This window comes from Danio rerio, chromosome 5 (assembly GCF_049306965.1).
Source record: "Danio rerio strain Tuebingen ecotype United States chromosome 5, GRCz12tu, whole genome shotgun sequence".
Taxonomy (NCBI): domain Eukaryota; kingdom Metazoa; phylum Chordata; class Actinopteri; order Cypriniformes; family Danionidae; genus Danio; species Danio rerio.
This window is the reverse complement of record NC_133180.1, coordinates 14,341,889-14,356,373: the sequence shown is the minus strand read 5'-3', so window position 1 is coordinate 14,356,373 and position 14,485 is coordinate 14,341,889. Positions and strand designations below refer to the sequence as shown.

At 34.7% G+C, this 14,485-nt stretch overlaps 2 protein-coding genes across 2 annotated transcripts; one reads left to right on the top strand and one right to left on the bottom strand.

The window, feature by feature from the left end:
- Positions 1-4,348: 4,348 nt before the first annotated feature.
- h2az2a (H2A.Z variant histone 2a) lies at positions 4,349-9,722 on the bottom strand. The gene is given in 5 exon segments (NM_153644.1): positions 4,349-4,776; positions 6,326-6,455; positions 7,490-7,603; positions 7,778-7,855; positions 9,670-9,722. Coding segments are annotated over 5 exon segments (387 nt in total). The 5' UTR covers positions 9,673-9,722; the 3' UTR covers positions 4,349-4,714.
- Positions 9,723-10,983: 1,261 nt separating this feature from the next.
- Positions 10,984-13,871, top strand: purba (purine-rich element binding protein Ba). The gene has a single exon (NM_001160159.1). The coding sequence runs from the start codon at positions 11,034-11,036 to the stop codon at positions 11,985-11,987; it is 954 nt and encodes a 317-aa protein (NP_001153631.1). The 5' UTR covers positions 10,984-11,033; the 3' UTR covers positions 11,988-13,871.
- Positions 13,872-14,485: the final 614 nt, after the last annotated feature.

Below are 14,485 nucleotides of genomic sequence, written 5' to 3'. Positions count from 1 at the left end.
TAGTTCAACATTTTTGTATGTAATGACTCAAGTAATGAAATGAAGACTATTAGTTTTATTTGCAATGACTATTCAGCATTTACAAGTTTAGTTCATTTTGACTGACATGACATAAGCAAATGATAATGTTATAAACAGCAGAGAGTTGTATGAAAGCAATTGATGCATGTCCGAAACCATTTGCAATTTGCTGAAAGGAATGAGAAACTGCTACTAGGATGTGCACAAATGACTAAGTGTTTTGAGAAATGCATGACCTGTTGTGTAGATGAAAATAGTGTTGTGAGAAATGCAACAAAGCCACTAAGAAAAACTGTAAACAAACAGATTTATTAAAAAGATATTTTTTTTAAATAATATTTTAGTCACCAAACATATTCAGAAATTGAAAAATACAGTTAAATCCAAGCTAAATATTGCAAAAACAATTACAACTCTTACTCTTACTACTTTTCTTGATTTTTCTTCTATTTTAATTTGTATTCAACATTTTTCTATAACATAAATTTGGCTGTACTAGTTTTTAGACCATTGTCATAAATAATAATGATGAGCTTTAGATTTGGCTTCAGTATTGACTAATCTAATGTATTTGCACAAATATAATAATATATAGCTCCCTATTAAAAATATGAATTTAAAAAATAGATTTGTGAGGGGTGTACTCATATATGCTGAGCACTGTAGTAGACGTACCCATTTCATACATTTGAGATTGAATTGTTCAAATGCAGCTATCTATTTTTAGGGTAATTTAAATTGTATTACAATATTAATACTATACAATGATTTATATTGTTCTGATGTGTTTATGATTAAAATAAATACATAGTTTTTCTGTTTGTAAAAATAGCCTGTGTACTTTGCATATAGCAATAGATTATATACACTCACCTGCATATTTCTAATCAGCCAATCACATGGCAGCAACTCAATGCATTTAGGCATGTAGACATGATCAAGACGAACTGCTGCAGTTCAAACTGAGCATCAGAATGGGGAAGAAAGGGGATTTAAGTGACATAATTTACATATTGTAAACTTGCTCTTTAACATCCATTAAAACTTTTCATTTTACATAAAATCTTTTTTTAAATCAATATATATATATATATATATATATATATATATATATATATATATATATATATATATATATATATATATATATATATATATATATATATATATATATTTATTTTATTTATTTATTTTTTTTTTTATCCAAAGCTACTTTTTAAAAAGTGTATTACTATGTAACAATTACGATTCCTCGGGTTCAAACAAACCCAGATTATGAACACATTATGAGGCATAAAAGAAAAATAAATCCTACAGTACTTCAGTAATGTTTGTGGATTGGCAAATTCTCCATTGATATTATTGTATCTTGTCTTCAGCCCTCCCTCCACCGCTCTCTCTCCCTCTTCTATCTGCTATATTTAGGCCTCTGCATTGCAGATGTCCCATAACACAGCCTGCAGACGTGTGTGTGAGAAAGATTGCTTTAATTCCCAGGTTAAAGCTGTTCAATCTCTCTCACACACACACACAGAGAGAGAGACATGCACTGACTGCATTACTACAGCATGACGCAGCAGAACACACACAGCATGGTCAGTAACACACTGACAAAGCAACAGTGTTCACCTTGCTGCAGTTATGCAGGACATCTGAAGCAAGACAGGTTTGTTATTTAACATCTGAATCAATGTGTTAAAGTTTTACAAAGATGGATTTGGAACTAAAAACTTAGAGGGTTATTGTGGACTGATGTAATCAAGCATCAACCTTGTTTTCTAGGGCATCATAAAAATATTCAAGGTTACGCAGGAAACTCAGGGAGGATTTACTAGAAATGTTTTCATGTATTTATTATTTATTAATTGCTAAAATTCTTAGAATACGACCAAAATATATATATTTTTTTGTGTTTTAGTAACAAAATTATACATTTCCCCCCATTCAAATGTGATACTTGATATACAAAACGTGAAATCTCAAAATAAAAATCGTAGTGTGTGGTCTCTAGCGCCACCTGATGTTCACTCTTTGCCTATACATTTTATTGCCATGAAAACAAACAAAATTGTCTATTTCATGATCAAACTCGAAAGCAGTGGTGTCCAAACTTGGTCCTAACCAAGAACGCACAATTATATGGTGTTAAGGCTTTGCAATCAAAGTGTCATAATTAACGTCAATGTGAAAAACAACCAGCAATTAAACGAAAGGGCAGTCAATTTGCCCAGAATTTAATAATTCTTGAAAAAATTTTAAAGGCAACTTTTTTTTTCAAATGTCATATTTGTCACCAAAATTCATGCAAAACAAAACCCAATTTGACATTTTATAAATAGAAAAATATGAAGTAGATCGCTTTACAAATACCAGTTGAGTCTGTACATGACAAGTGCTAAATTACTAATAATAGTAGTTTATAGAAGGATACTATTGTGAATCATACTTCAGTAATTGAATTGATCTGTTGTGGGTAATTTAATAGTACTTCAGTGATAATACAGCAGCTATATTAATATAAACAACACAAAAATTCTACAACTATACACAAACTGTAGTATTCTGTAACATGGTATTTAAAAATATACCTAAGATACACTACTATAGTTCAAAACACTAGCTGAAGAGAAGTCTTTAAGATAGATAGTTTGAATTATTAGCCCCCCTTTGATTTTTTTTTCTTTTTTTAATTTTTCCTAAATGATGTTTAACAGAGCAAGGAAATTTTCACAGTATGTCTGATAATATTTTTTCTTCTAGGGAAAGTCTTTAGTTTCATTTTGGCTACAATAACAGTTTTTATTTATTTATTTTTTTTACATTTTAAGGTCAATATTATTAGCCCCTTTAAGCTTTATTTTTTTCGATCGTCTACAGAACAAACCATCGTTATACAATAACCTGCCTATTTACTCCAACCTTCCTAGTTAAACTAATTAACCCTTTAAATGTCACTTCAAGCTGTATAGAAGTGTCTTAAAAATATCTAGTCAAATATAAAGTGCTCTCATCAGGGCAGAGATAAAATTAATCAGTTATTAGAAATGAGTTTAAATGAGTTTATTAGAAATGAGTTAGAAACTATTATGTTTAGAAATGTTGAAAAAAAAATCCCTCTGTTAAACAGAAATTGGAAAATATAAACATGGGGGGCAAATAATTCTGAATTCAACTGTATATTAAAAATAGACTTAACCAAAAACCATTGTCTTAACTTAATTTTCCTTAGGCTTAGTCTCCATTTTAGAGGTTGCCACAGTGGAATGAACTGCCAACTATTCCAGCATGTTTTACACAGCAGCGCATGCACTTCCAGCAACAACCCAGTACTGGGAAACACTCACCCACACTAAACGTACAATTTAGTTTATTCAATTCACCTGTAGTGCATGACTTTGGACTGTGGGGAAAACCAGAGCACTCAGAGGATAAAGACCATGAACATGAGAACATGCAAACTTCTTACAGAACTAGCAAGTCCAGCCAGAACTCAAACCAGCAACTTTCCTGCTCTGAGGTGACAGTGCTAACCACTGAGCCACCATGAGTATCATTTTAACTCAAAGGATACATTCTTAATTTTAAAGCCATATATGCAACCTTTTGGACACAAGCATGTGTACAGATCCTTGTATCTCCAATCAGCTGATAGCATTTTATACATTACTTCTAGATTTATGCAATCAGAAATAAAATATTTCTTATACTGAATGGAGTTACTTTCCCAGAAACAACTTTCTAAAATAACTGAATCAATATTCACATTTACTGTAATACACCATGCATTTAAAAAAAAAAAAAAAAAAAAAAAAAACACTTTTGTAAATTATCCAGATAGAAAAGCTCATCTTTTAAACACGATATTTACATTAACCCAGCTGATTACATCCATTAACCATGGCTCTTAAAGATTCCAATTAAAAAAAACATTAACCCCGTGCTCAAACGTTGGGTCATTTTAAAAATTACCCCAACAATTAGACCAAAACATTTTATAATAAGGTTGTATTAGTCAATGCATTACAGTATTGGTTTATGTTAATGGAAACAGTTCACCGTTTGTTCAAGCTAACTCACGGTGCATTAATGTTAACATGCACAAATCTGTATGTGAATAATGCATTAGCATACGTTGAACAGATTACGAAATGCTGTACGGATAAGGTTCGTGATTAGTTCATGTTAGTAATACATTAACTAATGAAAACCTTACTGTAAAGTGCGACCCACTAATTATTTTACTCAACATTTGACTGTTCTTTTGCCTAATAAAAGTGTATGTATGTATATTTCCAAACGAACACAGACAATGTAAATCAAACAAGGCTTTTTGGTTTTATATAAAAAGTTTATCATTTGCACTTCAGTATAAAACAGCTCCACGGCTCTGGCCAATTGAACAAACACTTCCACAGTCATGGCAGGAAAGATCAGACACTTCCTGTTGGTCTCTAAAACACCTGGCTTCAGTGGGACGGGGATTATTTGCCATTCTAATTTGGCGATATTTATATATAACATTAACACAAAACTAACAAAAACACCTGTGGTTAGCTAGTATAACATTTATATTAACTTAAAAATAAGGGATGGGGGAAAAAAAAAAATGGATTAAAGGATGAACACAAGCTTATCGATTCACATCCCAAATGCAAGTCCTTGAGTCATGTCTGCACTTAGATCCTGATGGGAACTATGCGGTTTTCTGCTGGCCCTTCTTACCAATCAGAGACTTGTGGATGTGTGGAATCACACCTGCAGGAAAACAAACAAACACAGGCTTAACATCCTTATCTGGCAAAACATCTGTGTCACTAAAAGACACTACATGCATAAAGCACATTAAGACAGCTCGGGTTATGGATTTGAATGAAATGGCTGCATAAAATCTTTGAAGAAACCCTGTCGAGAATAAAGAATGGTTTGCTAAAGGAGACCTTAATCCAATTTCAAGTTTTGCATTGTCTTCACTAAAACCAGATTAGGTCAAATACTTCCCTCTGCATCTTCTTAATGTGACGGATGTGGTGAGGCAGAAGCGACTTTGGCACATTTATTTTGGTTTTGTCCTGTTCTTCGCAAGTTTGTCCAACATTTTTAATTGTTTTCCAGTGCTAACGGAACAAATTAATATCCAACTAAACCACAACCTGGCTATTCTAATATAATGGACACCTTTCCGTTAACCCAACCGCAAGCCCTGATGGTTGCCATAATTAAAAAATAAATCCTTTGTGGAAAAATATTTAATTGGAGATCTCCAAAGGCTCCCTGTTATCAGAGGTTGTTAAATGACTTGATTTATGCCATTCAAATAGAACCAGAAATCTAAGCTTCACAGATTGTGTATACATTTAGAAGAGCGTTTAAAAAATAAATAAAAATAAAAAAGTTGAATACAATATTATTATTATAAAAAAAAAAAGAAACCAAGGCCCAATGCCAATTCTCTTTAAGCTTGAAGGCGTAGGGCTAAAGGGAAGAGCTGGATAGCCCTTGAAACTGAGATTTTCCAGGACCACACTAGAAACCAAGGAGTACAAAAATTTCCCAAAATACACCATCTATAACAGCAGCATGGCTGCACATGCGAGTCAGGAAATGCACAAATTAGCATTAGCAGGAATTTTTACAACAAACAAGTGTGCATTAATACATTCATAATGGTGTTCATGTTCTAATGTCAAGCTTAAAAAAATTTTAATTTTGCCATCAATAACAACAACCATTCCTGTATAGAAGTCCCACAACATACTTTTCCATCAATCACTTCAATACCCTGTCAGAAATGTCTAGTGGAATGGCCTTTTTACAGTGTCTGGTGTAACATTAATGGTGTAACATTAATGTAACATTAATGTTGTGGTCTTGGGTTTATATAGATTAATAAGGCCAGATAATAATATAGTTACGAACTTATTGCCAAATTGTAACGTTATGATATGTCGTTGCCTTCTGTGATTTCCTGATAACAAAAAAATGTTATATATATATATATATATATATATATATATATATATATATATATATATATATATATATATATATATATATATATAAATAATATATATATATATATTTTTTTTAAAGCTGGAATAGCTACAGCAGGCACCACTGTTGATCTCAGGAGGTTGTGGCGATATATGACATGCGTGCTGTACCATTTCTTAGGGGTCAATTTTGAAGCTCTTGCCCTTCACACAGTTTTAAAATCACTAAGAGGAAGGGCTATGGGGTTTAAAAAAAAATAAAAAAATAAAAAAAAATGTTAAATGAATAAAATTGGTCCTAAACATCCACATACCTCCTCCAGCAATAGTGGCCTTGATAAGGGAATCGAGCTCCTCATCTCCTCGAATGGCCAGCTGTAAATGTCGAGGAGTGATGCGCTTCACCTTCAGGTCTTTTGAAGCATTTCCTGCCAACTCCAAAACCTACAACGACAGCAAAACATGATTAATTGCTTAAAACAAATTTTGCAGTAGTTTGAAATATGAGAAATAAAGTTTGCCATATCAGCTTCAATGACTATTTATTAGCATAAACATAAATTGTTCATAAACAATTTCAATAAAACTCTGAAGAAGTCACAATACTGAAATTTCTAACTTTGGCATCAAGTGCCAATAATTTTAAAAAGTATTGTATAATTTTTGCCATCATGGGAAAATATTACCACAGCCTTTATTAAAAATATGAATGTCTTATTTTCTGTATCTGTTCAATTCAATTCAAGTTTATTTGTATAGCGCTTTTACAATGTAGACCATGTCAAAGCAGCTCCACATAGAAGATCATAGTAAATTAAAACAGTGTCAGTCCAGTATCTGTCAGTTAAAACCTACAGCATGGCTTAATGACTTCTTTTTCTACTAATGCCCCCTGGACAGCGGTTCAGCTTTTAACTTGGCCTGCTAATTTTTTACTTGCCCCACTAAAAAAAAATACTACAAAAAAAAAAAAAGATGATGATAATAATAATAATAATAATAATATGTATTTTTGTTATTACTATTATGAGTAGTAGTAGTAGTAGTAATAAATAGTGCAATTTGTTGCTTTGCATCAGTTATTTGGAATTTAATGTAGCACTCATGTAATGGTTAACACAATCCTTAATTCTAAATTTAGACTCAATGATAAATTAGAAGCCTAACTGAAATAAGTCAAAATAATTGAAGACAATCAGTAATTAATGTACAGATTAAAATTAATAACAGGGTAAGAGTACCAAGTTTTCTTTATCTTGTGTCTGATCTTTATTCTGAACAAACATGAAATGTGCAGAAAGTTTGCAGCATCAACCATGACATAAGATGTTGCTTTTATTTCTGCAAATGAAAAATGAAACTGATAGACTTAACTGCAATAAGTCATAACACCATGCATCAAGTGTTTTGAAAGTGTGGATATTTCGATACTTAAAAATATCAATACTTGTGACAGAAATAATGTGTGGAGATCTTACTTCAGCTGTGAGATATTCAAGAATGGCTGCGCTGTAAACGGCTGCTGTTGCTCCTACTCGACCATGGCTTGTAGTGCGTGTCTTCAAGTGCCTGTGGATTCGTCCCACTGGAAACTAAAAATTTCACATATGCACCTCTTTATAACATAGCTTGATATGTTTTATTTGATAATTGCAAAGCAATAAGCTTCTCATCAACAACCATTTAACTTAAAGTTTAGGACAGACGGAGATATTTGTCTTAAATTATTAAATTAGCTTAACCAAATAATAGAAACACATGCTTACCTGAAGACCAGCTCTTTGCGAGCGAGACACTGCTTTCGCCTTGGCTTTGCCACTGTCTTTACCTGCTTTTCCACCTGCCTGCAAAACAATAATTAGACTCAATCCAATGCAAGCAAACACACAATATTTTTTTTTTAATTACTATTTCAAATTTTTTAATATAGTTTACAAAAATATTATTAATAATATTAAAAATATTACAGGTAAAAAAGATAAGCAAAATAAGTTCTAAATCAACTTTAATTTGAACATTTTTACATTTTCATATACAACATGTGCAAAAATAATAAATCTTGTTTACATAACACTTCATTTTTCTACACAATAGTTTATCATTTTAAAACTTTAGATAAAATAATAATAATAATTATTATTATTATTATTACTTATACAATTTCACATTATAATACAATTTATTACTACAATACAATTTTACATGCATTAAATAAAAATGACAAATTTAAATGTGCAACACTAAACAAATACATTTTCCGTTACAAAAAAATACTGAATACAAGTGTAACATTTTATTTATAAAATTATACGTTTAAATATAACATTTAAAAGAAAACATTTAAATCGATATTTGTTTTACATTGATCTCGATAAAATTACAGAAGTAAACATGCACAAATAAGTCATTTGCCAAGACCAACAGCTATCAAGTCTGTACATTTCATTTTAGTTCCCATTAGTTACAATAAAAAGTAACAAACTACATGACTACACACTATTTTACCCTGTTTACACATGTAAGAATTTGCTGAAAGTAAGGGTGTCAACTATATAGTCCTTCTAAAGTGTCAATACATTACTCCTACAACTCAAATAAGATTGAATACGACACCAAAATAACAATGCAAACTTGAACAAATTTGTCAATTCAGTGAATAAGGTTTGCACAGATAACACGAAGGCGGAATTTTGAGTCACATCTACTTTATTTACAGAAAACATTTGACCTCTATATTTACAAATCGTAAATTATTTAACATTACAAGCAATACTATGGTTTAAACAATGATTAATAATATAACTACTTGTTAAAACTTTTAGCACCAAATTGAACTACAATTTCAAATGCTTTTAGTGATCCTTATTTATCTCACATGGGGATTAAGTAACACGAGGTGAATTCGGGTATTTTCTTTTGTTAACAAGTCATGTATTGTTTTGAAATAATTTGGTCTTTATAAATATAAAAAGATAGTGAGATTTCTTTCCCCAGTCAAGTCGCTGTACTTACTATTGCTGATCAATATGTATACTTATTGGGTTAACTGAGGTTAAAATCAAAACATATTCAGTACAAACAAGATCGAGCCGAGCCTTTAAATCTATTAAAGTTTACTTTACCCAATTTATTCCATCTGCAACTTCACTGAATGCAAAGAAGTCAATGAACAGCATGCTAAAGCAGGTAAATCTATGAATGCCACACTAAACTGACAATATAATTTAATAATAAATAAAGACACAAAAGCAAAACTGCAGATTACGGCAGTCGGTAATCTTTACATGCAGGAAATTAAGTTATAAACCAACAGCGCTAACGGGTAGAGTTTAGCTTTAGCTAACGTTATCTGTGCTGCTTGCAGAAATTTCACAAGCTACGATGCATATAAAGGAAAACACACAAATGTATAAGACAGTTGTATGTTCGAGAGTAAAACAACTTAAATTGAAACATATCGTAACTAATTGAATAACATTTACAGAAAGACTATTAGCACATGCTACTCTAGCGCGCTAGCGGCGCAAAATCAGACAGCGTTAGCTCAGAGCTAACCACATAATATCTTAAAACACGACAAACGAGCATTACTAAAGGCAATGGTTGATTTTTAGTTCTGGAAAATCTTTATAAGGGCTAAAAATAAAAAATTTCATACCATTTCAGCGATGTATTACTTTGAATGGGAGCCTGGGAGGTTTGGCTACAGCCTATCCGCCTCTTGACTCGGAGGAACAATAAACCGCGTTCAGCAGAGACTGCTTAAGGCACACCGTGTGGTGAAATCAGCCAATCAGCATACGTGGTACTGGATCGAATCTCGGAGGGGCCAATAAGATTTCGAGATATTTCTTTTTCTACCATCCCCCATTAGCGTGTGATGTTTGTACGGATAACATTAAAGCGGGATTTTGAGTGACATCTGCCTGAAATTTACAGAAAACATTTCACCTCTATATTTAGAATTGTAAATGTACATTTTAAAACAATGATTAATAATATAACTGCTCATTTTGTTATAGCTTTTATCACTAAACTGAACTACAATTTCAATTGTTCGAATTGATCCTTATTTATCTCACAGGTGTCGATTTATTATGTAGCATGAGGGGAATTCAAGTATTCAAATATTTTCTGTTAATAACACAATTTCTGTGTTGTTTCGAAATCATTTGACCTTTATAAGTTTAAAAAGATAGTGAGTTACAAAATATTAACATGTTTTAACTTCTTTTCAATACAAGTTACTGGACTTATTAATGATGATCAATTTTTTACTCGTAATATAAGGTTAACTGCCAGAAAGTAAAACGAATCGATAAAATCAATAATGGTGTAAACACACACAAACACACACACACACAAACACACACACACACACACACACACACACACACACACACACACACACAATAACACACAACATTGTAAGTAAAATAGTTTGCGTCATGTTTACCATGTTTCTGACTTGTATTAATGTGTATAATAATGTATTCACAAGTATCTGAATTAATTATTGCCTAATAATTTTTGATTTACACGCATTACAAAAGAATGTAAATTTGTGGGCGTTTATAAAGCCTTTACTGATAGCTTAGCGTATTTGCAGAAAATTCCGAATGCAGCTGTAGTTGTTTACTGTAAGTACTGTATGTACTGTACAAACGGTCAATCGTTATCTGCAAAGAAGTGCTTGCTTTTTTTCACGTTATCGACACCACTGTACACCAATCACCCGTTATACTGTCAAAACAATGAGGAGGGGCTTAACCTTTGACAGGCACTCCAACTGAGCCAAAGAGAGCAAGGATTTGGCGTTTACTCGTATAACAGACAGCTCGCTGTCCAATTAGAGAAGCGAATATTTGATTGACACATCAAACGCCCAATCAAGAGAGGACCTTAGTAAGTGACGTTTTTAGAGTGATTGACCATTCATGCGGCGCGCTGATGCCGCTGAACGGGTCAGGAGGCGGGACCTGAGGAAATACGGGTGGGAAAAAAATAGCGCAGGTCTGGGTGATGGTGAAGATGGCGGATGGGGATAGTGGGAGTGAGCGCGGTGGAAGCAGCGGCGGCGGCGGCGGTGGTGGCAGCGGCGGAGGAGGAGGGGGTGGAGGCAGCGGATTCCAGCCTTTCCAAAGGGATCAAGAGACCCAGGAGCTGGCGTCCAAACGCCTTGACATCCAAAACAAGCGCTTCTACCTGGACGTGAAGCAGAACTCGAAGGGCAGGTTCATCAAGATCGCCGAGGTCGGCGCGGGGGGCTCCAAAAGCCGCTTGACGCTTTCCATGTCAGTCGCGGCGGAGTTTCGGGACTACCTGGGGGATTTCATTGAGCACTACGCGCAGCTCGGACCCAGCACCCCGGAGCAGATCGCTCAATCATCCGGCGGAGAGGACGGAGGGCCTAGACGGGCCTTAAAGAGCGAGTTCCTAGTGAGGGAAAACCGCAAATACTACCTCGACTTGAAGGAGAACCAGCGGGGGAGGTTCCTCCGCATCCGCCAGACCGTCAACCGCGGGCCAGGGGGGTTCGGCGCCGGGGGAGGTGTGCCCGGGGGTGGCATGCAATCCGGGCAAACCATTGCCCTTCCTGCTCAGGGTCTGATCGAGTTCCGCGACGCGCTGGCCAAGCTGATCGACGACTACGGCGGGGACGACGAGGAGCTGGTCGGCGGCGGCTGCTCCGGGGCTTACGGGGAGCTGCCCGAGGGCACGTCGATCACCGTGGACTCCAAGCGGTTCTTCTTCGACGTGGGGTCCAACAAGTACGGCGTGTTTCTGCGGGTGAGCGAGGTGAAGCCCAGTTACAGAAACTCTATCACGATACCCTTCAAAGCGTGGAGCAAGTTCGGCGGCGCTTTCTGCCGCTACGCCGAGGAGATGAAGGAGATCCAGGAGCGACACCGGGATAAAGTGTACGAACGAAGAGGCGGAGAGGAGTCTGAGGGCGACGACATGGAGGACGACTGACCGGGACAGGGAGGCTCGCTATCCCGCAGCAGGAGACACAATTACCGTGCATGAAACGAAGAACATTAATGCTCAATGGCGAATAAAGATGTTTGACTGAGAGAAAAAAACAAAACACTGTCGTGTATATGTAAGAGAATCCTGTTTAAAGCAGTATAGACGATGTTTTGGCTAGATAAATGGATATTTCTGCTGGCTGCTCTATAGGTCTTTATATATGTGAAAGTTTGGTAACACTTCCCATTAAGGTTGGTTTAGTTCATGTATTTGCTAACATACTGAACAACACAGTGTATATTCATCTGTGTTAATGTTGGTTAATGGAAATAGAGTTGTTCACGTTAACTCAAAGAGCATTAACTAACATTTACTAGCATACATTTAGATCTTAATAACACATTAGTAAATACATGGTTAGTAAATACATGAACTGATGAAACCCTTTTCAAGAAGTGTGACCGAAAGTTCTACCCTTTTACAGAAGACACCCCTTTTTTCCACCCAGAGACTGAGTCGACCGGGACGTTTAGTGTTAGTGTATCCAGATATGATGAATATCTCTACTAGGTGTTTTTGGTGTTGTACCATATGATGGAGAGCAAAAAAACCAGCATCATCTGAATGACGTGGTGTGAATCTCATAGTTAGCTCATTCAGGAAGTGTTCTCTGCAGATTCGTGTGTGTATATATATAAGACTCAGATCAAACAAATTGGAGGCCGTCGATGAGTTCAACTTGTAGACACACAATACAGTTCAAGCAACAATGTACAACAGTTTATAAATGGTGCTATTTAAGGCGTGCTCCACCAGCCTGCGGGTTTGGTGAGTTTTATTTCGTTTTTCCTCCTGTTTCTTGTCAGGAATGAGCAAATCACTCTTGATTGTGGACTGAATTGGGAAACGCATCCGAGCCGATGCCACTAAATTGATACTGGGTTTGATTCGGCTCTTTTTAAAGGGAATGATGCCGATTAGCCTGCAAGGCAAACAAATATATAAGTCAGGTTATGAACAATTAGTAATTTCCGAATTATATATACGTGGAGAGCTTCAGTGAAGTAACTGGAAAGGAAATCAAATGTAGATCAACACCCGACTGGGTTTAAATAGATTTATTTTTAAAGAAAACATTATACAGAAATATATATATACACAGAAAAGAATATATTTATATATAGACATATAGAATCAATTATAAATGCTTCCTGAACAGGCTATTTAAACAAATAAAACTCGGATGCAATTATATATAGGGGAATATTTCTTACTGGTTTTTCCATACATTTCCTATAGTCCTTAAACATGGTTGGAAGTGCATAGGAAAAAAAAAAAGATTAAACATTATTGTGAAGTATACAGACCAGGCTTGACAATACTCCGTTTAGTTTGTACTCTTTCTTTTTGTTTATTTCAACAACCTAAATGACATCATTCAACACTCCTTTCTTTTTCTTTCTCAACAATCTCTGCATATTAAGTTTAGGTGTTACATTTCTGAGTCTTACTGCAGCCTGTCCGCTCCTAGATCTGTCGAAATGTGTGTGTCTGTGTGCTACATCCCACTGTTACTCTCTTCTTTTTTCTTTTTTTCTTTCTCTTCTTCTTTTACTGCTGTGAGTGGGTGTTATACATTGACGAGTGTTGTCCAGTTCCTCACCGTTTTTTGATCAACCACAAGAATTAGCCATACACACAAACTGGGAGCCATAGCGATTATTCTTACTTTTCTTTATTACTAATTTCAGTATCCATCTAAGTTTTGACCTCATTCTCGTCTGTACTGTGTTATGTGATAAAGGCAGCTGTTCAGTCAAGTGTGTACTGCTGTAATTCTCCACAAACTTCCTTTGAACAATAAATATAGAATTTCTTTGCTGAGAATTCGAGTGTTTGTGCAAGTTTTTCATCTGGTTTGATGTTTTATTCACGCACAATCATTGACAGCTGAATGTTGTTTCGCTTCAGCATCAAATGAACTGCAGTAAGGATTTTTTTAGAGGCTTTGGAGTTTACTCATTTACTCAAAAATTTGATTAATTGCTAATTACATTATTGGAATGGAATTTAATTCACTCTGTCAGACAGCTAATCAATAAGTAAATACTCAATAATAAGGATTGACAAATCTCAACACAGACACTACAAATTAAACAATTGCTTAAATGCAGTGGTTTAAAGTAACAAAATACTTCTTAGGAACTATAATTTGCTAAGTAGTTTTCAAAATGTGTACTTTTACTTTCCCCTGAGTATATTTTTAATCCAGTATTGGTACTTTTATTCCACTAAGTCATGAGTTACATATAAAGTTGATGGAGACTGATCTCAGAACTCATTTTAGGACAGTTATTGCTCACTGAGCAAAGCAACAAACTGCATTTTTGCTAATTAAGCTGCCAACACCCAATGCATGGGTGCTTCTAGTGATCTCAAAACCAAAGCATTGCATGAAACTCTTCTAAATCTTCAAACTAAGGAGCAGATTAATCTCTTAA